The following is a 20,848-nucleotide window of genomic DNA, read 5'->3' on the forward strand; positions in this document are numbered from 1 at the left end:
ACACATATCTCTACCAACAGGTACATCACAATATTACGATTAAACAAGGATTCAAGTGATTATAGGTTGATAAAATAAACAAAAGATAAGTATCATCTAACGTAAATATACATCACGGTGGAATAAACATATACAAGAAAATGAAGACTAGTGGCACCATTTGCCCACAAGGCAACCGATCGGGGTTAGTGACAGTATAATAACTACTCATTACCACACCATTCTCAGTGGGGCATAAATATTGGCTTCTAAACTTTGTTTGCAGAACAATCAACAAAGCACGGTGAGTACGAAGGTACTCGCAAGACTTACATATAGGTATATATATTCTCGACTTTAAGGATAATTTATTTGGATGAATTAGCAAATAATAGGCCATAAGTTTAACTCAGATTATGCAAAAGTAATTTAACGACATAGGCAATGTGAGCATTTACATAACCTAACACTTGGACGATCCTAGCAAGACCATAAGAACATAACCATAATCACATGCAAATGTGATTGTCTCAACATAGAACATACATGAACTGTCTCATCTCATTCCACATATAACCTCCATATCACAAATCCAAATGAGACTCTACGGTGACATCTAATGAATATTAAGGTTTCTCATAACCGAGAGTACAACAATTCAAATTGATTTTACACCATATAGGGGATATATCTTTACCCACACGATACAAGACCACCATCCATACAACCTATCGGTTGCAAGCGATGATTCATGACAACCTTTTACATACCCACCCCGAACATTTGTCCCCATGCCCGAGTATGTAGAGGCCACCTAGGTATACTCTCGGAGCAATATTAGGTGCCTCTACGTGCCCTCTCTCTCACATCCCGCGCGTATGAGTCAAATGAATATGGTGACTTATGATACTTGACTCATCCTTAGCCTATTCAGATTATGATAGTACGGAAATATGCTTAAGTCAACAGCATCAATGAATGGTGCTTAAACGATGCAAGCAGTGCGAGTTCCTCTTCCGATCTACCCCTAGAACCACCCACATCTCATCTCATTCTCACTAATTCTTCATCCCAACATCATTATTATTGTGAAAGTAGTTAACCTTATAGCTCGCAAAGGATGGAACGTTCCACCTCTCAGCTTCTACCGGTGACCTATACATTGCTAAGAATTTCAGATAAATTTTAAGTTAGACATTAACATGGCTATCCCTAAGTTATAAGGATTGGAATCAATAATAACAAAGTAGGGATAAATGCAACAAGATAGGTTCTTGAAAGTACATCTAGGCCTCTATACGGGTTTTGGATAATTGATGATAAATGATTAAGAAACTAATAAGTTTATTAAAGTTATAAACATGTTTTAGTTCCATCAAAGAAGTTAAATGATGTTGGCGTCCCTCAAAAGGAAAAGAGAAGCGGCATGTAGTTACTCAATAGATTTAAATTGATTTTATTTTCGAATCTAAGTATAGGTATGACGTACTATCAAGAGGGATACATATAGATAGACTTGAAGATGTATCAGTACTCAAAATACCCATTTAGACCAAAGAAGAAAGACACAAATCACCCCACGAACACCAAGAAGTTCTAAGTCTTAGTCTGTACCCAGAATCTCCGGGCTGACCCAGATACTCCGGATTACGCAGTCTCCGAGTCCAGCTCCGGCAGGAGGTGTTCGGTTATGGCCCTTGTGTTTTACCTGGAGTCTCCGGGTTGACCCGGATACTCTGGAATCTCTCGGTCATCTGGACCCTCCGTGTTGGGTTCCAAACACGGCTCTCGGTTACGCGTTAAAGTGTCAATTTGGAGTCTCCGAGTTGAACCCAAATACTCCGAGTCAGTACAAAAAATACTACAATGGCTAGTTTTTTTGGAGAAAGGGTATAAATACCCCTCTCCCTCTCCATTTAAGTGTTGTTGTTGCTGAACCCACTCAAGACAAACACTTTCATAGCCATTTAATAGCCCTCATAACTTCTCTAATGCATCAAATCCTGCAAGATTTTGAGAGTTGGGTTGGGAAAATGAGATTGAGTACTAGTGAGCATAAATCCATCTTTTGAGCACTTGAGGTTGTCATCAAGCTGTTGATTCGCGTTTGCTACTCTTGGAACTTGGAGCTCCTAGAAGGCTAGGCGTCACACAGAGAACACACAAGCTTATGGAGTGTCCTGGGAAGTTTGTGAAGATCATCCCCGCCTCCGTAAGGGAAGAGATAGCTTTGAGTAAGTTCAAGCTCGATCTTTGTGGTCGCTTGGTGAGGATAAGGGTTGAAAGAGATTCGGCTCTTGTGAGCAACTTAACGGAGACGTATGTTTTTGTATCCGAACTTTGTAAAAAAAATTCTTGTATCTTTTACTTTTTTTATTTTTTTCATTCTAGTTGATCTTTTGGGAAAGTTGTTCGATCTATATGTTAACGAATTTGTAGCTACGGGTGGTTTGTAAAATTATCCTTAAGCTTCTTTTGAAACATGCGGTAATTCTTAGATTCAACTAGACTTACTTATATATTCATAGTTTTTAATTTCCTGTTTCATCTGGACTGTCTGGGTCAAACTCAGAACCTCCGGACGCCGGAGTCTTCGAATTGACCCAGAATATTCGAAATCTGTAATTGATCCAGAATATTCGAAATCTGTAATCTGTTGTGAAGTTTTAATTTTTAAAAAATACCTATTTATCCCCTCTAAACAACATTACGTACTCTATTTAATTCACGAGGACCTCAACAAGGCATCAAGATGTACTTCCTCGATGACTACTTCGACGACCTACTGCTCGGGCAGCTGGACGGGTAGGCGGACCATGAGCCGCCAGGCAAGTGCAGGCGGCCTGCGGCGAAGGCCGCCATGGAGGGCCTGCCAACGGTGATGGTCGTAGAGGCCTACACAGCCAGCGGCGACGCGAAATGCGTGGTGTGCAAGGATGACAGCGAGGCCAAGGAGCGCACACCTGTACCATGACGGCTGCATCCAATGCTTGGAGATCGATGCACACACGTGACGTGAATCGGGCATGGTGCCTCACCGGTTAACCTTGCAGCACGTATGCAGAGATTTTTTTCCTTGGCCGATCGACGGCCCGCCTCACGCTGCTCCGGCGAGGCTGGACGGCGGCCGCCACGTACGGAAGTCTCCGGCGGGGACAAGTCAGAGCTGGGAAGGCGATGGGATATGGTTTTCCCCCGGAGCCGCGGCAGGTTCTTGGCAGCGGTGGATACCAACTATTGCTATCAGCGAAGACAGTGGTGCAGGGCTGCAGGCATGCAGTTGTGGGCTTCCGCGCTAGAAAAGCCACGCTGTTCCCGTTCGTGTTCTTGATGGCGTCTGCAAGTCTGATGCATGCGTGTTCTGATCGTCTGGTTGACGCTGCAGTAGTGCTCCTGACGTCGGGTCAATGCTTTCTGCGCCCACCTGCCATTGGCACAGTGTTAACCATCGATGGCGGAGCGTGATTGCCACGGGCGGACCCACGATTTGAAGGAACCGAGATCCTTTGACGTGAGAAAGTGAAGTCACGTGTAAATAGTATTCGTAACTTTACTTCTCTATGAACTGTTGGATTAAAAATAAACGAACAAGATCAATTGCTACTGTTTATAATGACTTCTCTTAAATTAGAGGATCCAGTTCCGATTTGAACATATACTGAAAAAAGACAAGGCCATCGACTTGTGGGTTGCTCATCTTTTGTGGATTCGATGGGTTCAAGTTCAACAAACATGAGGGAGGGGGCACGTAGGGAATTTTTTTAGCCTGTATATCTAAAAAAAAAACCCTGTCTAAACAAATTTATGGCTCAAGAGATCGGTCCCAACTTTGGGAAGCATTACGCAACACCACTACACGACATGCAGATGTGGCAATTGGATTGGGCACGTTCGACTGTAGAGTGGGCACATGATCGGCAGCAGTGAATGCAGGTCAAACTGTTAGAAGACCGGAGTTAGGAGAGGAGGTTAATGCAGCAGATTGCAGGGTTAAGGAGTCAGGGTCCGTTTGATTGAGTTTTCAAAACCAGTTTGTAGAGTGAAATTAACGGTAGCTCTATCAAACAATATTTTCCAAATTTCAACTTTTTAGAGTAATTTCGTAGTAGTGATTTTTTAAAATGAGCTGGATATTAGAAACTTAAAAATCATCTTCTCTTATATAATTATTTATTTCATCAAATAATTATTTTTAATTATATAATTATTTGTCTGGTAGAATTTGGATATAGCAGGAGTTAGAGTGACTGCCGTGGAACCCATCCCTATGCGTACCAAGTGCGCCGCCGCCAGATGAATGAATCGGGTGCGCTGATTGGTGCAGGTGCGAACCGTGACTGGGAGCAGTCCAAGAAGCAGTCAGTCGTGGGACTCTAACAATGGGAGCGAGTGGTATATGGAAACGGATCGAGTACTAATGGAATTGAATTTGGATAGTATGATTTATTATATTTTAATTCGAATGTGAATACAGATTTAGATATCTTTGAATACGAATACGAATCGAATAGTTCGAATACGAATCCGCATTCGGATATCTACTCGATCTTTGAAATTCAGGTCAGAAATTTAAATTTTTGAAAAAAATTTACTGAAATTTGATAAAATTCGACTGAAATTTGTTCTAATTTGATTGGGCCGGAATTTTAGAAATTTTGTTCAAAATTCATGTTGGAAATTTAAATTTTTGATGAAATTTGACTGAAATTTGTTCCAATTTGATTAGGTTGAAATTTCGTTTATATCTGAAATTTCTAAAACTTTAGTAAAATTTGGTTCCCTAGTTGGCGGATACGGATACGAATCGGATATATCTCAAATTCGGATATCCACATTTGAATCCGTATCTCGAAAACGAAATCGGATATATCTATTTTAGTATCTATTTCAGAAACGAATACGGATACATATATTTATATTTGTATTTTAATAAATACGAAAATGAAATAATTTGGATTTCATGCCATTCCACCCCTAGTGGCATGCCATGCTTGGGTCATCACTCTGCAAGGAGTGTGCCGCTGTCCCGAACTGCTCACAAGGACAGAGAGGAATTTCATGGACCGTTGGAGTGCCTTTCATCTCGGGCCGAGTTACGCAACAGCATCCGCCACGGCCCACAGGGCATGGCTCAGAGTACAGCCACGCTATCGGCTAGCCCACCTTTACGCTGCAAATTAATTAACTTAAGGATATCCACTGATCCTTTTAGTTTAATCAATTACATTAATTTTTTACAATTTTATTTAATGTAATAAAAATAGTGTTATTAGTTGAATTAAAAAGAGACATTAAATACCCTTAATTTCACTGGTTTGCACCCCTACCCACCCTTCAGCGGGCGTTTTGCGTTGCGCTGCGTCAGCACGTACTCCGTGGCCCGTGCCGATCCGCATGTCGTCGCCGGCAGTGACCTTGCTACGCTACGCCTCCATTCCAAGTGCGCCCGCGGTCCCGCTCGGCGCTCGTTCACGCCACGCGTGCCGCTCGGGGCCTTCCCGGCGCATGTGGAAAACGCCCGTTTCCCACAAGAAAGAGAACGCAATGCCGCCATCACTTGTGCCCCGCGACCGGTGAGAAGCACTTTGGTGATAACTTGCTGCAACGGCAGGATTAAAATTTCGCCAAAATTCGATTTCACGAATTATGGAGAGAACAAAATATTTAATTTTGAATTTTTCTTTCACTGACATATAAAACCCACATAGTAAAGCACGTAAAATGATCAAAATTTCACAAATTTAAGTCTTTTCACTGGTGAACTAAAAAATTTGTAAAATAAAATCGAAACCCCTGTGCGACGCGAAGGCCGTTCCATTTTCACCTGGACCAGATTTGTCGTCATGGTTTGGTCACGTTGTGGTATTTGTTATTCAAACGGCAGCAGCGTCGAAGCATACAGGCGCAGACATACGCCTATGATAAGTACTAGTGCACACTAAACGGCAGCCAGCAGGATGCTGTCTACAAAAGGATTTATTCCATGATGAGCAGGATGTGTACCGTAGCTAAAGGGTAATTAGCCTTTTACTATTGTTTTACAAAAGTGATCGTACAGGTATAGCAGCACTATATCACAACACTCTTACATCTATGTATCGGTCAGGGATTATCCCTTCATATTATTTCAAATCTCACTTGTTCATGAAAGCGATGCCCTTCTGAATGCTCTCGCTCAATTCCTTCTTTGTCGCCTCCAGGCCGATTCTGTGACACCAAAGAGGTGAAACAAGCATTACGTCAAGAAATTGCAGTGGCTGAAGGGAGTCCGTTATCTAATGATTTTGAGCAGCCACGTCATGAACCGACTAATTACATAGGAGTAAGGTACCTCTCAAAATCGTTCAACGGTCCAAGAGGGAGAATCTCTTCAGCTCCACCACGACCCAACCTCACTTTTGTTGCGAAGAACGGCAGTTCTGTCACCTAATAAATACCAAGATAAATGGAAATAAGCAAAGCTCTGTGAAGTAATCAGAAGATTCGATGTTTGGATGATACGAAGGGGGAATATACAAATTTCGTGAAGGATACCTCAGATGCAACATATGAACATTCCACGATGCCAGCATCACCCCGCATTGCTCGCAAGCATGCATCACCGAATTTCGCAGCAGCAAAAGCCTGCGGTGTTCGTTTTGTTAGTACAAGTATTAAAGTCAGGTATCTAAAGTAAGCAGTCATATATGACCTACCATTGACAGTGTTGCAGAGCCCGATCCAGCCTTTGCCTGAATCATCAATGAAAACATCATTACTCGTATATTTTTCATTGATTCGGAACAACAACACTTCAAGAAACAGTCAAACTGGACTTGTCACTTGTGGCAGTTCCCGAGATGTATACTTCCCAACCAAAAGGATATGCAACTACAGCTATGCAATGCAATGTATATTAATGGATGCCACCAGCAACTTCATTTGTTGTAGTTATGGGTATTCTATTACATTTTTTTGCTTAGTAGATGCTGAAATACTATTTCCTAAGAGCTCATTGTAACTTGGCTTATTAACTCTGAGTTAGATGGCATGTAAAAGGACATGCCTTCAGCTGGACGAATTTCACCATATATCAAGGTTGGAACCACGACTAATCCTCAATGCAAGCATGGCCGCATGCTTGCTCTTGCTGTTTGGACTCCCGGCATAAATAAACCAATCAGTTAACCTATTGTAGGACTAGAATCTGATATATAGACACTGCTTGGGCATATATTCATAATAGCACTGAATGATGGGTCTGCACTACATATTTCCCCACAAGACAACATCGCAATGTAAGCTTTATGCAGAGCAAATAACATGCACATTCATACGTGCAGCATGTAGCATCTAACAGTCAGAAATGCATGGTCACCAAGTGTTAAAGCAGAGAACACATAAGAATTTTAAGAATGTAAAACCCTTCTCTGTTTAAAGCAGAGAACATCAAATAAAGAGCTTAGCCTATAGGCCACGGCAAAATTCATTAAATAGGTAAAGCATAACTTCAGGCTAGTGAACTGAAACAACATTGTACCTCAACAACTTCTGTGCCACCATTCTGTATGCGGTTAGTCAAATATTTGATTTCGTCTGGAGTAAATGAGCTTGGAGGGGTGACCTGAAGATAAATAGGTTAGATAACATTTTCTTAATGGGGAATATTATCATTTCTCGGGTGATAACATTGCCACATGATCAGTACCTGGGACAGGAGGGGTAATATAGTTACCCCTGCATGCCCGCCAACAACAGGAACACTGACATCTCTTGGATCAACTCCAAGTACCTCAGCCTATAAAACACAATGTGGAGCAGAAATGTGAATGGCCAAGAGAGAATACGGCAATACTACTAGGGTATGTAAGTATGTCAAGGTTCTTTAAGACATGCTATGCCACGTTTGTAAGGCTTCATACCACAAAGGTGTTAGCCCTCACAACATCAAGTGTTGTCACTCCAAGGAGACGCTTGGGATTATAAGTTCCAGCTTTCTTGAAAACCTCTGCAGCAATGGGGACGGTTGAGTTCACTGGGTTGCTGATCAAGTTCACAATTGCATTAGGACAGCATCTGGCAACGCCTTCACAAAGTGTGCGAACAATCCCAGCATTTTTGTTGAATAAATCATCCCTTGTCATTCCTGGTTTTCTTGGGAGGCCAGCAGGTATGATAACAAGATCCATTCCTGTAAGTGCTGCATCAAGCTGCTGTACCCCAAGGAAGCCACGAACCTGAAAAGAAGTTTTCTCATAGTTATTTGCTGGACTAAGTGTATACTTGCATTTCCCATTACTTGCCACCTTAGTATCTTCAGCCAAGGAAATAACAAGTCTATAACATATTTGAGCTATGTGAATATTAAAAAAGCATTGTAGATTCAACACTCTTTTTTTTTCAAACATCCGAATATAGAGGGTTTTTTTTTGCATGCTTCCCTTTGTGGCTTTGTTTCTTCTAGACATTACAAACCAAGACTCTAGCTATAGCATTGAAGTATTCAATTGTTATATATAGGTAGAAAATGAACTGCTAAAGGTGGCTTTCTTTTGAGCACTACACAAAATGTTGTGAAGGGTTTTTGGAAACTTAACAGGCCTAATCACAACAATGAGCAAAATAAGGAATGAGATACCAATGATGTGAAGTGATTAGGCGAACTATCAGGGAAAAGGTCGTAAAGATATCAACGCCAGAATCACAAATGGTTGGTAGGAATACTGCACGCCAATGAAGTGGCAGCAATAATCCTGACGGTCACAGCTTGGGTAGGAAACGTGCAGGCTTGTTAAGATTCTGCTATCCGATGGCGGCGCCTCACAATTCACAAGTTACATAAAGAACATAATGAGCTGGTGCCATGGCACCACCTAGAAAACTAGACAACCCGCCAAATCGATCTATGGGTGCTTAGTACGCTATCTTGACATCATTAGCGAATACGTAATCAGTTAACCATTGCTGTCTCGTTGATTGTGTAACAGCATCGCAACGTTTGCAGCCATCACGCTGCAGAGCCGCACGCTACAGAATAAGGGGCACCGAAACGACGGAAAGAAAGAAAGGGAAGTTACCACAGCGCCGGTATCCATGTGGCTGACATCGGCGGTGACCCCGGGCGTGTTGACGACATCGTAGAGGTGCAGCACGGAAACGAGCGGGTTCATCTTCATGAGCAGCGACAGCGGCTGGCCGATCCCGCCAGCCGCGCCCAGGATCGCGACCTTGAACCCCGGCGCGCCGCCCTTGGCGCGGCAGGCCGCGGGTCTCAGCGCGGACCCGCCCTCCATCTGAAATTAAGCACATGCGCAGCACTTCCCGCGTTACAGAGTCACCAGTGGGCGAGTAAGCGTAGCCAGTGAGGATTGAGGAACCGGGCGGGGCGCACCTGCGGGCGCGGGGGGTTGAGGTGCGCGGCGACGCGGGCGATGCGGTGGGAGGGGGAGCTGGCGTCGGGCTGCATGGCGAGGGTGGGTCGCTGCCGGTGGCTGCTGAGACGGGGGGATTTGGGTGGGGTTTTGATGGGGAAGTGGGGATTCCTGCGCGTTTTTGGATGGTTGCACCGGGCGTTATCCGGTGGCCTGTGGCTGCGGGGATTTGGGGAGATCGGGGCGCGGTGAGCGGCGCTGGCTCCCCGGGAAGCTCATCTCTTTTCTCCGCCACTACTTGCCGCTGCGGCGCTGCCTCTTCGGCTGCTGTGCGGTGCGTGCCGGGTGGGGTTGGAGACTTGGAGTGGAGTGGCCGCTCGGCCGGGAAGAAGCAGCGCGCACGGTTGGGCTGAGCTTGTGCGAGGATGGGATGATATATTTTTATTTCTAAGGTGAGATGGTTTAATTTTTTTATTTAGTTATATGTATAGGATGATTTAATTTTTTATTTGATTGTAAGATAGTAGTAAATAAGATGAGTTAGTTTTTTTTAAGTTGAATAGATTAAAAAATTGAGTCGGTGTATTTTGATAAATTAATACGTCACATGAGAAAAATATTAGTGAATTTTTCTTGATTTTTAAAAATTTATTTGAAGCATTAAAAATTATTAGAAGGTATAAAAATAGTTATTTTAGATAATTTTAATTAAATATTAGTTTATATTTTTAGATCAAATTGATTAAAAGAGATTACTAGTAAGCTCTAATTAGCTTATAAAAATTTGTAGAATAAACACTTTGTACTCCGAAATAAAATGAAGAGTTAACTGAAAAATCAGCCACACGTACGATCCATCGCAAACAAGCACGGCTGTACGGACGAGCAATCTGGATGGCATCGTCCGACTGATTTTTCGGGATGAGCTCGTTTAGGATTTGAAACAAAAATGGATGATCCTGTCCACCTCGTCCGTAAACCAAACACCGGATGAGCACAAAAGGTTAGACAGGACCGCCCCATGCGATACTTATCCATCTAACCAAATACTGCCTTGATCCTAAAGGATTTTAGATCCGACAGGAGCGGATTTGGATATGAAACCCGGCCTGCGGGATCATCAGATCGGCCCCGATTCGAGTTGGTTTCGGGTTCGGGTTCAGATCTCATTTTACACCCGCCAGTGTGCCAGGCCCCGCACACCCCGTGGGTTCATTTCTGCTGCTCCTCTCTCTCGATCTCTCCTCCCACGATCCATCTCTATACTCCCGCAGTCTCTCCCTCTCCTCCCACGGTCTCTTTCCTCCCACAGTCTCTCTCTCCTCCCACCACCGGAGCCTCGTCGGAGCGGTGCCTTCCTTCGACGGATCCGGCGGCCGTGGCGACTAGATCTGGCAGCGCTGCCGAGGAGTACCACTACTTTGCGTCTGCCATGTCAGCGCTCCTTCAGCGCGACCTCCGCAACGCCAGCGTCCACACCATGCCGGAGGTCGACGTCTGCGGTGGGGCTCTAAAGACGGTTGTCATCCACTACATGGGGTGTGGCTACTTCAACTAGTGCACGGGAATTCTCATCCAGCTCGAGGACCCGCACCTGTTTCGCATGAGGTATGACAAGGGCGCCCACGGTGGCGCGAATATCTTCTGAGAAACCAGCATGGAGTCCGTCATCATCGCCAACAACGTTGTGCTGCCCACCTTTGAAGCCACCCCCTGGGACCAGATTAGCCCCTTCGCCGCTGAACGCGATGTGTTGCGCTTCGACTCCGAAGATCTCCGCGGGTGCGAATACCTCAAGACCGTGCTCCACCGCATCTATGCCTCTATGGCAAGTTCATGCGCCACAGCAGCCTGGGAAGCATCCTTGATGGCTTCGCCCTGCCAAAGAAGGAGCACCAGCTGTTCTTTGCCTGTGGGCTCGTATCACCGCCCAAGCCCAAGTCTGTAGCAATCTACCGCCAGTAGTTGCCATATTGCATTGTCTGGTTCGTCGAGAATCCAGGTGACCCCCTTACTCCAGCTCTTGTGATGATTTTGGGCTGTCGAACTTGCATGAAGCGGCAGCGGATGCGGGATGGTGATGGCCCATTGGATCATGTGGAGTTTCTTGGAAAAGAATTGGAGGTTATTACCAAGATATGGATCTCTGATGGGGTGCATGGTTGGTTCAAAGGAAGCATCTCTAGGATAATCTGGTATATATTAGAATCAGCACTCACATTTATGGAGATCAAGTCATTGGAGCTAGTATGTGCATGGCTGCCTCCTGCCAAGGACCTTCGCGAGGCAAGAAGAGCTGCGCAGTCCGAGCTGAAACCTTGGCCCAATTGGCATAAAAACTGGAGCAGCAAAGAGTGGTGGTGGGTATGGAGTGCTGTGAGATTGTGAGGCTGCTGAAAGAAGTTAGTGAATTGGTTGCTAGGATTGTGGCTATATTCAGCGAGGATTGCAAATCTGTAGCAGCTGGATGAATGCAATGGATTTAAGGTGGGGAATCTCAATGGCTGTTGATGCTGTTGTAACCAATCTGAAGGGCTTGACCAGGATGATCAGCACGTCAGAAGAAATTGCTCAGGTGGGTGCAATATCAGCAAATGGGGAAAGGGAAATTGGTGAACTTATTGCAAGGTCTATGGAGAAGGTTGGTGACAGAAACAGGGATGATGTTTTTTTGTGGAAAGAGGGCAAGAGATTTTACTTACAGACTCATGAGGATCCCATTGGAGTACTGAAATGTGCTACTTGCATTAGCTATGATCAGTGAGCTGCATATTTGCTATAGCTATTTGCTATTTGCATTAGCCATGATCAGTGTCCTGGAAGGTGCTATTTGCATTAGCCATCAGGTGCTATTCCATTAGAGTCTGGTGATACTGGAGTTTTTTCGGAATGGGAAATCAAGGTATGCCCTAAAGCTTCTCCACTGAGTGGTTATGAATTCGGCAGTGCTGGTCACTAGGTCGATCTTGCTCAATGTGATTATGACCTGCACAGAGTTGGGAGAACTAGGACAAGTGGAAGATGACACTATATTTGCAGTAGAGATGCAGAGGACTAGCACTGATCCGGATGTTGTTACACTCTTAGAGGTCCTATCTATGACCTCGGTGACTCCATCACTGAAGAGGGGGATGGAAGCAGATGGTGAAAAGACGATTCCAGAATGAATGGACAATAGCAAATTCTCTGATTTGCGTGAATGGTCTTGTTGAGGAGGGAATGGGCTTGCTCAAGTGCATGTAAACATCATCAGGAAGTGGTGGCCGCAGGACATTCCTTCAGAAAGACGTCATGACGGTTCTTCTAAGACCATTTCCAACGGTTTCCCTTCAGGAACCAAAATCCCTTCACGACGGGATTTTCGTTCCTTTCAACGCTCTAACGGTTTCCCTTCACGGTTCCCGTCACGACGGGATTCCCAAGGTCATTCCCTTCAGGACGGGATTCTCTCTCCTTTCACTTCGCGATTCCCCTCGAGGGGAAGCTGTTGGAGATGAGAGGAAATAAAAGGAATGAGAACGAGGAAGGGAATCGGGAAGGGAACGAAATGAAAGAAATATGGTTGGAGATGGCAAGTGCTTTCTGAAGGGGAAGGAATTTGTCACGACCCACCGTGTTCGCCTAGAAGACAGAAGGAAGGAGGGTGCGCGTCGGCGTCTATCTGAACTGACGGCGTGAAGCTGTGTTTCAGCAGATTTTCGGATTAGGCATAGTTAAGCTCGCTTAGTCACTTTTATCTCTCCTTTTTCGGGTTATTAGCTCTTAATTACATATTACTGTGTAACAGATGGTAAACTGAGTTGGTCCAGCTGGATATCGTGTCATTTGTAAGAACTAGTCTCTTCTGTTCATGTCCAGAAAATGCTATAGCAGTTTCTGAGTTGGTTCAATTCCTCCTCTAGCTTGCAATTTATGTGTGAATCTCTCCCGGGTTTAACAGCATATATGGAGCCCGACATCGACGGTACCGCCGGCGGATCTGTCTCCCTTGTAGAAAATCCCGCCCACGGTTCGACGCGACTTCAGTGAAGACGTTCTCCATCGGCCGGACGGACTCAGTTTGCGGGAACAGCGACGGTGGCGGTAAGGCGCAGCACGTCGTGGGCTGTAGTACTACTTCGGCGACCGGTACGACCTCGTCCGCTTCGTCAAGCTCGCCAAGCAGTACAGCCTCCAATGCTTCTTGATTTCTTAGCTTGTTCTGGCATGGTTGGTGTAGTGGCTTTCCCACTTGGCTCAAGTATGTCCCCGGCATTAGCTTCCAGACTGACATGGATGATGCATTCTGGCCTCCAGTTGCTTCCTGATTTCTTAGCTTGTTGTGGCATGGATGATGCGGTGGCTTTCCCGTGTGGCTCAAGTTTTTTTTTCTGAGTGATTATCTGTATGTGTAAGAACTTTGGAGAAGAGTTTGTTTATGCATCTTTCAAGCTAAAACTCAAATCGAATCACTAAATTTTGTGATTTTTTTGGGGGAGGGGGAGGGGCTTAAATTTTGTGATTGTTTTGTCTTCTTTTCTACGGCTCCTCTCAAGTCCAACACCGGCGACGACCGGTAGGACGAGTCCCTTTATCGATTATAAAGTCCTGTTTGTTTCAGCTTCAGATTCTGACTTTCAGCTTTTATAATCCGAAGCTGAAACAAACAAGCAGTTTTTGATTATAGCTTTTTAAAATCTGCTAGTTGATTGTGAGAATCTGATAAGTTGGTTTTCCTCAGCTTTTGATAGACTGTGAAAGTCTATTTTACTAAACTGTTCATTAAATTTTTTTAAAATCTACAGTCTAAAAGCTTTTCATAATTCAGCTTTTCACAATCTAGCTTTTCACAATCCAACATTTATAAGCTGCTTTTGGCGTCGCAGCAACCGTCAACGCCTGCCTGGGCGGGCACAAGGGAGCATACCATTTGGCTGCTGCTTGGATGTGCGTGAACTTTTAGCTCTTTGTAGCCTGTCGTTGAGCGGTGTAAAAATCGGTCGTCAATCCTATGGCGAGCCAACTTCTGATAGGGTTAGGCATGGTACAATCCAAACATGTCCGTCATCTTCGCTTCAGGCTAAGTTTGTTTCCATTGTTCAGATTCAGATGCAGAAGAGGCGGATATGCTAGAATGCCAGCAAGGACTGCATGACTGAGAGGGTGGAAGTGCTTGTAGTTGTTACTTTGGAAATGGATTGCTTAGCAGTTTGCCGAGCTCTCAATTCAATGGAAGAAGAGAGAGATCCAAGTTGGCGGTGCTACGTGGAGAAGCCAAGAAGCTTGCTCAAGATATCACAGAGGTGGAGATTGTGCATTGTTTTAGAAAACAAAACAGGGTAGCTCATGTAATAGCAAACAAGGCCATTTTGGAAATATCATCCTCAGTCCTATCTTTTGGAGGCTGATTGTTACCTGTTTTGATCTAATAAATCTCCATCTATGAAAAAAAAAGGGAGAATCGTATATGCAAAGTTGGCCAGGCTCAAGACTATTCCGGGTCTGTTTGGTTCCTAGACCAGTTTTTTCTAACCTCGTCAGCACGAGCAAACCTCATATTACCCGCACAGACGATCCAAGTCGATAATAACTAGACTTTTCCTTACCAACGCAAACTTTGAAGTGAAATAATCACGCAACCAAACAATCATCCACCTTCATATTCTACTTTGTCCGGATCACCACTCCCCCCAGAGTCAGCCGGCCCAAGGGCAGCCCCGTACTTTCCCGCGATGGCGCAGTACACAGTTCGAAATTTCAAAATTCAAACGGGCGGCCGGAAGAGCCGTTCCCTTCCATTCCCATGCCGTCCTCCCGAATCCTCCCACCCCACACCAATGACATGCTGGGACCACAATCTCGGTCCACCTTTCGGTCCCACATGTCAGTGTAACACCTCCAACAATCCCCAGTAAACACCGCAGAGGCCGATAACGCCGGCTCCGCGGGGCCCGCCGTTGCCGGCCGTTGATCCCGAAACCAAACCAAACGGCCGTCAACTCCCCGTTGCCCGTCGCACCAGCAAGGCGGGGACGTGGGCCCGGCCACCACGAGCGCCGTCTAACCCGAAGCAAACGGCGGTTAGGTCAGCCGCCCGCGCCCCACGCCCTCGCAGGCTGGCCGCCGCCGCCTCCCGCGCGCTGCCTATAAAACGCCGCGGGGGCTGAGCGGGATGAACACTTCGCATCGGCGTCTTCACAAACGCCGACCCTTCCTCGCTCGATCCCCTCTACACGCTCTCCTCCCCCCGACCGCTTCGAGAGAGGTCGCTCGATCCGAAGGCTTCGCACGCGGTTGCTTGAGGGAAGAGGAGGAAGATGAGGGAGTGCATCTCGATTCACATCGGGCAGGCCGGAATCCAGGTCGGGAACGCGTGCTGGGAACTTTACTGCCTCGAGCACGGCATCCAGGTACGGTCGCCGACTCCTCTCCTCCCGCCCCGTGTCTCTTCATCCTCTTCGTTCGATTCATGAGTGTGCCGAGGAGGTTGTGAAATCGTTGCGGTTTACTCAGATCTGTTCGAGCTATTAACTGCAGGATACAAATTTTGCTGCGCGAACTAAACTGTGATTCTTTTTCGAAAGGACGAATTAAACTGTGGTAAGGCTGGGTTTTATTTTCTCGTAGGTTTTGTCGCTCTTGATCATTTTTCAGCGAAATTAAGATGTTCCGATCGAATTTGATATGTCGTAGTTCTATTCTCGTTGGATTGAGAACTCCTAACATTTCTGAAGTCGCCCTTCATCTGTTCTGTGCCCCATTTATATGGACCAGTTTTGATCTGGTTTGTGTATGGATGAACTCTGCTATTTCTGAAGTTTCTGCTATCGTGGACTATGTATCAATTGGATTCGAAACATGAACATGCCATCTATTTATTCCTGAATGAAGCTCAAATTCTGTAAATTTTAGTCACGTCACTTCCATTTTTAGAAATGATTTGAAATTGAATCTGAAGACTAATGTTTTAGCTTGTGTTGGATATATAAATCACTATGCAACTTCAATCAAGCTCTATGGCTGTATACTAAATTATCCAGTTGTACTCTTTCCTAGCCAGCATGCCTTACGAATTGGTGACACTAAAGTGCGTTGCATTTTGTTCAGTCACTCTGACATCCGAACCTGTGCGACCATGTTCCCTCGATCCTTTATAATTTGCGTCTCATTAAACAGCTTTTTGTTTCACGCAGCCTGATGGCCAAATGCCTGGAGACAGGACTGTCGGACACCACAATGACTCTTTCAGCACCTTCTTCTGCGAGACCGGCGCAGGGAAGCACTCTCCCCGCGCCATATTCCTTGATCTCGAGCCCACTGTGATCGATGAGGTGCGGACTGGTACCTACCGCCAGCTCTTTCACCCTGAGCAGCTCATCAGCGGCAAGGAGGATGCTGCCAACAACTTCGCCCGTGGCCATTACACAGGTAATTAGCTATTTAGGGAAAACTTTCTGTTCTGCAGGATCAGCTCATGTCACTTTGTTTGATTGCTGATGGGTGGGCAATTTGCTCTTATTCCTGCAGTTGGCAAGGAGATTGTTGATTTGTGTCTTGATCGCATCCGCAAGCTTGCCGACAACTGCACTGGCCTTCAGGGCTTCCTGGTCTTCAATGCCGTTGGTGGTGGCACCGGTTCTGGCCTTGGATCACTCCTCCTAGAGCGCCTGTCCGTGGACTATGGCAAGAAGTCCAAGCTTGGGTTCACCGTGTACCCGTCTCCCCAGGTGTCCACCTCTGTTGTTGAGCCCTACAACAGCGTGCTGTCCACCCACGCCCTCCTGGAGCACACTGATGTCTCCATCCTGCTTGACAACGAGGCCATCTACGACATCTGCAGGCGCTCCCTGGACATTGAGAGGCCCAACTACAGCAACCTGAATCGCTTGGTAGCTCAGGTACTACATTGATTTTGTCAACTGAGGATGCCCTCCGGTGTTATCCAGCCTTGAAACTGTGATGCTATGACGAGTTGTTTGGGTGTGCAGGTGATCTCATCGCTGACTTCTTCCCTGAGGTTTGATGGTGCCCTCAATGTGGATGTGACAGAGTTCCAGACCAACCTTGTCCCTTACCCGAGGATCCACTTCATGCTGTCCTCCTACGCTCCTGTGATCTCCGCCGAGAAGGCGTACCACGAGCAGCTCTCGGTGGCGGAGATCACCAACAGCGCCTTCGAGCCGGCGTCCATGATGGCCAAGTGCGACCCACGGCACGGCAAGTACATGGCGTGCTGCCTCATGTACCGCGGCGACGTGGTGCCCAAGGACGTGAACGCGGCAGTGGCCACCATCAAGACGAAGCGCACGATCCAGTTCGTGGACTGGTGCCCCACGGGGTTCAAGTGCGGCATCAACTACCAGGCGCCGACGGTGGTGCCCGGCGGCGACCTCGCCAAGGTGCAGCGGGCCGTGTGCATGATCTCCAACTCCACCAGCGTCGTCGAGGTGTTCTCCCGCATCGACCACAAGTTCGACCTCATGTACGCCAAGCGCGCGTTCGTGCACTGGTACGTCGGGGAGGGCATGGAGGAGGGGGAGTTCTCGGAGGCCCGTGAGGACCTGGCTGCCCTGGAGAGGGACTACGAGGAGGTCGGCGCCGAGGGCGTTGACGACGAGGGTGACGAGGACGAGGATTACTGATCTGCTTGCAGGAATCGATTTCTCACTCTATGAACGTGTTGCGGCGTCGAAAAACCTTCTGTGTTTGCGTCTCAGGTGGTCAGGTTATATAGGTATTCGCTTCTATGTCGCTGTTGAACTGTTTTAGTACTATGTCCGTGTTATGCTGGAAAAAGTATCTCGCTTAAGCACTGTTTGTTCACTTTACCTTCTAGTCTTGCTTTGACGCAACATTTCGGCTGATTTCTGTGACAGCTGTTGAAATGTGTTCTCAACCACCTGTTTATGTTCAAACTCTACCATTTTGGCCCCCTATGGAGCATGAATTTTCTTGATAGTCATGTGACATGGAATATCTATGTCGGATTCCTCTTTTAGGATCATCTCGTGTAGCTCATATCAGTTTCTGGATCAGTAGTTGGTACGTACGAATTTCAACAGAAGTAGATATCACAGACATATATCGAATAAATACGATAATAGAGTACAATATAGAGTTCAACAGAAACCCGTAGTCATAATTTAACAAACCCTCAAAGCACAGCGGAAACACATATAAGCAACCTAAGCCCTATAGGCAGTTTGAGTGCAGACGAAATTGGCTTCTCTAATCTTCATCTTCTCTTTCGACGAAGTCAGCCTCTAGATCATCTGGATCCACAATTAGCAAGTGTGAGTACATAAGGTACTTAGCAAGTCCTACCTCAAGGGGGGAAATTAGATGCTTAAAGGTAGATCAAGGATAAGGCTGTAGAGTCTTTTAGGTTTTGCAAAAAGCTAGTTTTGTTGATTCAATATTCATTTTGCAAAGACCAACTTTAATAAAAACACTTCCGAAGAGAACATATAAGTTGAGCTTATGGGGGTTGACGGCCCTGAGGGAGATACATCCGTCCCGCCAGTTCCCACAAGACTTTTACCAGCGGACACACAGTACAGGAGGCTTAGGGCACAAAGCCAAAATCCTTCTTTTTGAAAACATGGGTACACAGCCCACTCACACACCAAGGAGATACTCACGCCAAAAAGCTAATCATTGTGACCAAACTATAGCATGTCCTTGACCAAGGACACGGCTATCCGGATAGGTTTAACACTCTGCAGAGGTTGTACACATTACCCACAAGATATGCACATGCTCCCACCTTAGCAACTGGTCAAGCTATCATAACGAGACGCAACGACCTCACAACTAAGCCACAATATCCACCCATGGAGCACTAAGATACTAGGGGCTTTAGACGATTCACGGGAAGGATACTTAGCAATCCCTAGGCTTTGACATAGTCTCAATAATATCACCAGCCGAACCTTGGGCTACACACTACCCAAGTCTTCTCCTGGTCCCCATTGCCATTACCGGCCTCCGGGTGGGTACCGCACTAAGTCAGAGGGGTTAGGTCAAATCCTGCCCATACAGGCCATGTGGTTGTACGAGTGGATACTAGGTGAGATGTCACAGCGAACCGGTCCTTATATGACCGAGGCAAGAGTCTCACAGCAAGAACACCACAAAGGTGAACCTTGCTCCAAGGTAGTTCCCATCTTTGTGGGGCACCTTACTCACCCTCGTCAATACTACTCTAGAGTTTCCCCAAGAACACAAGTTTTATACGCACACGCACCAAGCACATATCACTTCACATTGTAAAGCATGATTATCATATGTAAATAATCTAGTTTTTTCTTTTGAGCAAGCAATCCTAAACATACTAGTAAACAACCATTCATTCAAGCAATCATTATAGTTAATGTTGGGAACCTTCTAGGGTTTCAACGGATCAAAGGTAATAATGACAAGGCATGAGATAAACAAGCTGGGTCATAATTATTCTAGCATTTCTTAAAAATCACAACTATTAATTTAATCATGCATACTCCTATTGTTTGAAACAACGGCTCTACGGGTTGTATTTAAAAATATAGGATCAACATGATCAATGGTTGTAGGACTTGCCTTCGTTGAAGTCCTTATCTTCTCCTTCTTCAAACTCCGAGTCCTCGGGGTCTTCCTCGAATGCTCCTTCCTCTAACAATCGCAACAACGATAAAGGTATACGATCAATCAAACGATTAAAATAATGACCAAACAATTTACAAAAATTATGAAATTGATATGATTGGGTAGATCTCGAATTTAGATGAATATCGGTGGAAGAATCGTTGAAAACGGAGTTAGGATGGAGGAGAAACGAGCTTCGAAAGTTTTGCTGGGAGAGAAATTCAGAAAAAAGAAAAGGAGAGAATATTCCCAGAATATTCTGCTGAGTCGGCTCGGGATTGGACTCGGCTCGCGGCTCGGCTCTCGGCTCAGGCTCGGCTCGATTTTGTCGGTGGGCTCAGCGGCTCACGGCTCGGCTCGATTTTGTCAGCTCGGCTCGGCTAATATGGGGTCCACTCGTCAGCTGCGGAGAGAGGGGGGGGTATAAAAGAGAGAGAGAGAGCAGAGAGAGGAGAGAGGGGTGGAGAGCCGGCTCGGTCAGAGAGATAACGAGAGGGAGGGAGAGAGAGGGGCGACGGCGGCGGCGGTGGACCGACGGCGGAGGGCGGCGGCGGACCGAGGAACGGCTTCGGCCGGCGCGGAGAAGCGGCGGTCAACAGCGGGGAGGATGGCGGCGGCCCGGCGACGGGAGGGTGGCCCAGGAATGTCTACGGGGAAGGGAAAAGAGGGAGAGGGAGAGAGAGAAAAGAGAGAGAAAAGGGGATAAATTTAGGGATTTGATAGTCTATCAAGTGGGTTTGGGTGCCCACGACTGTTAACCGGGGACTTGGTACTGGGGTTCAAAGTGAAACGTCCTGTTGCTCGACCTGCCCTGTAACCAATCTGCTCTTTCAAACTTCTACTTGTCGGGTCCGGATTGTCTAAGTGGATTTAGTTGTTTCGTAGAGTTGTATCGTATAAATTGATTGAGCTGAACA

General features: G+C 46.1%; 2 protein-coding genes and 1 long non-coding RNA gene across 4 annotated transcripts; 2 read left to right on the forward strand and 1 right to left on the reverse strand.

The window, feature by feature from the left end:
• Positions 1 to 4,187: 4,187 nt before the first annotated feature.
• On the forward strand, positions 4,188 to 6,059 carry LOC133913424 (uncharacterized). Its single transcript, XR_009909026.1, has 2 exons — positions 4,188 to 4,303; positions 5,936 to 6,059. It is a non-coding gene; the product is annotated as an uncharacterized LOC133913424 (long non-coding RNA).
• Positions 5,919 to 9,578, reverse strand: LOC133913423 (malate dehydrogenase, glyoxysomal-like). The gene is made up of 9 exons (XM_062356573.1): positions 9,350 to 9,578; positions 9,036 to 9,251; positions 7,881 to 8,195; positions 7,667 to 7,756; positions 7,499 to 7,582; positions 6,675 to 6,710; positions 6,514 to 6,603; positions 6,311 to 6,405; positions 5,919 to 6,186 (listed from the first exon to the last, which is right to left on the reverse strand). The coding sequence occupies exons 1-9, from the start codon at positions 9,422 to 9,424 to the stop codon at positions 6,114 to 6,116; spliced, it is 1,074 nt and encodes a 357-aa protein (XP_062212557.1). The 5' UTR covers positions 9,425 to 9,578; the 3' UTR covers positions 5,919 to 6,113.
• Positions 9,579 to 15,421: 5,843 nt separating this feature from the next.
• LOC133913425 (tubulin alpha-3 chain) lies at positions 15,422 to 18,277 on the forward strand. 2 transcript variants are annotated; one of them, XR_009909027.1, is made up of 5 exons: positions 15,422 to 15,718; positions 16,502 to 16,736; positions 16,836 to 17,206; positions 17,297 to 18,010; positions 18,043 to 18,277. XR_009909027.1 is itself a non-coding variant. In XM_062356574.1 (4 exons), exons 1-4 carry the CDS (start codon positions 15,626 to 15,628, stop codon positions 17,948 to 17,950), a joined length of 1,353 nt encoding a protein of 450 aa, XP_062212558.1. In that variant the 5' UTR covers positions 15,422 to 15,625; the 3' UTR covers positions 17,951 to 18,277. The 2 variants fall into 2 exon arrangements, 1 of the variants encoding a protein (XP_062212558.1); XM_062356574.1 differs by having other exon boundaries at positions 17,297 to 18,277.
• Positions 18,278 to 20,848: the final 2,571 nt, after the last annotated feature.

Source organism: Phragmites australis, chromosome 3 (assembly GCF_958298935.1).
Source record: "Phragmites australis chromosome 3, lpPhrAust1.1, whole genome shotgun sequence".
Classification (NCBI taxonomy): Eukaryota; Viridiplantae; Streptophyta; class Magnoliopsida; order Poales; family Poaceae; genus Phragmites; species Phragmites australis.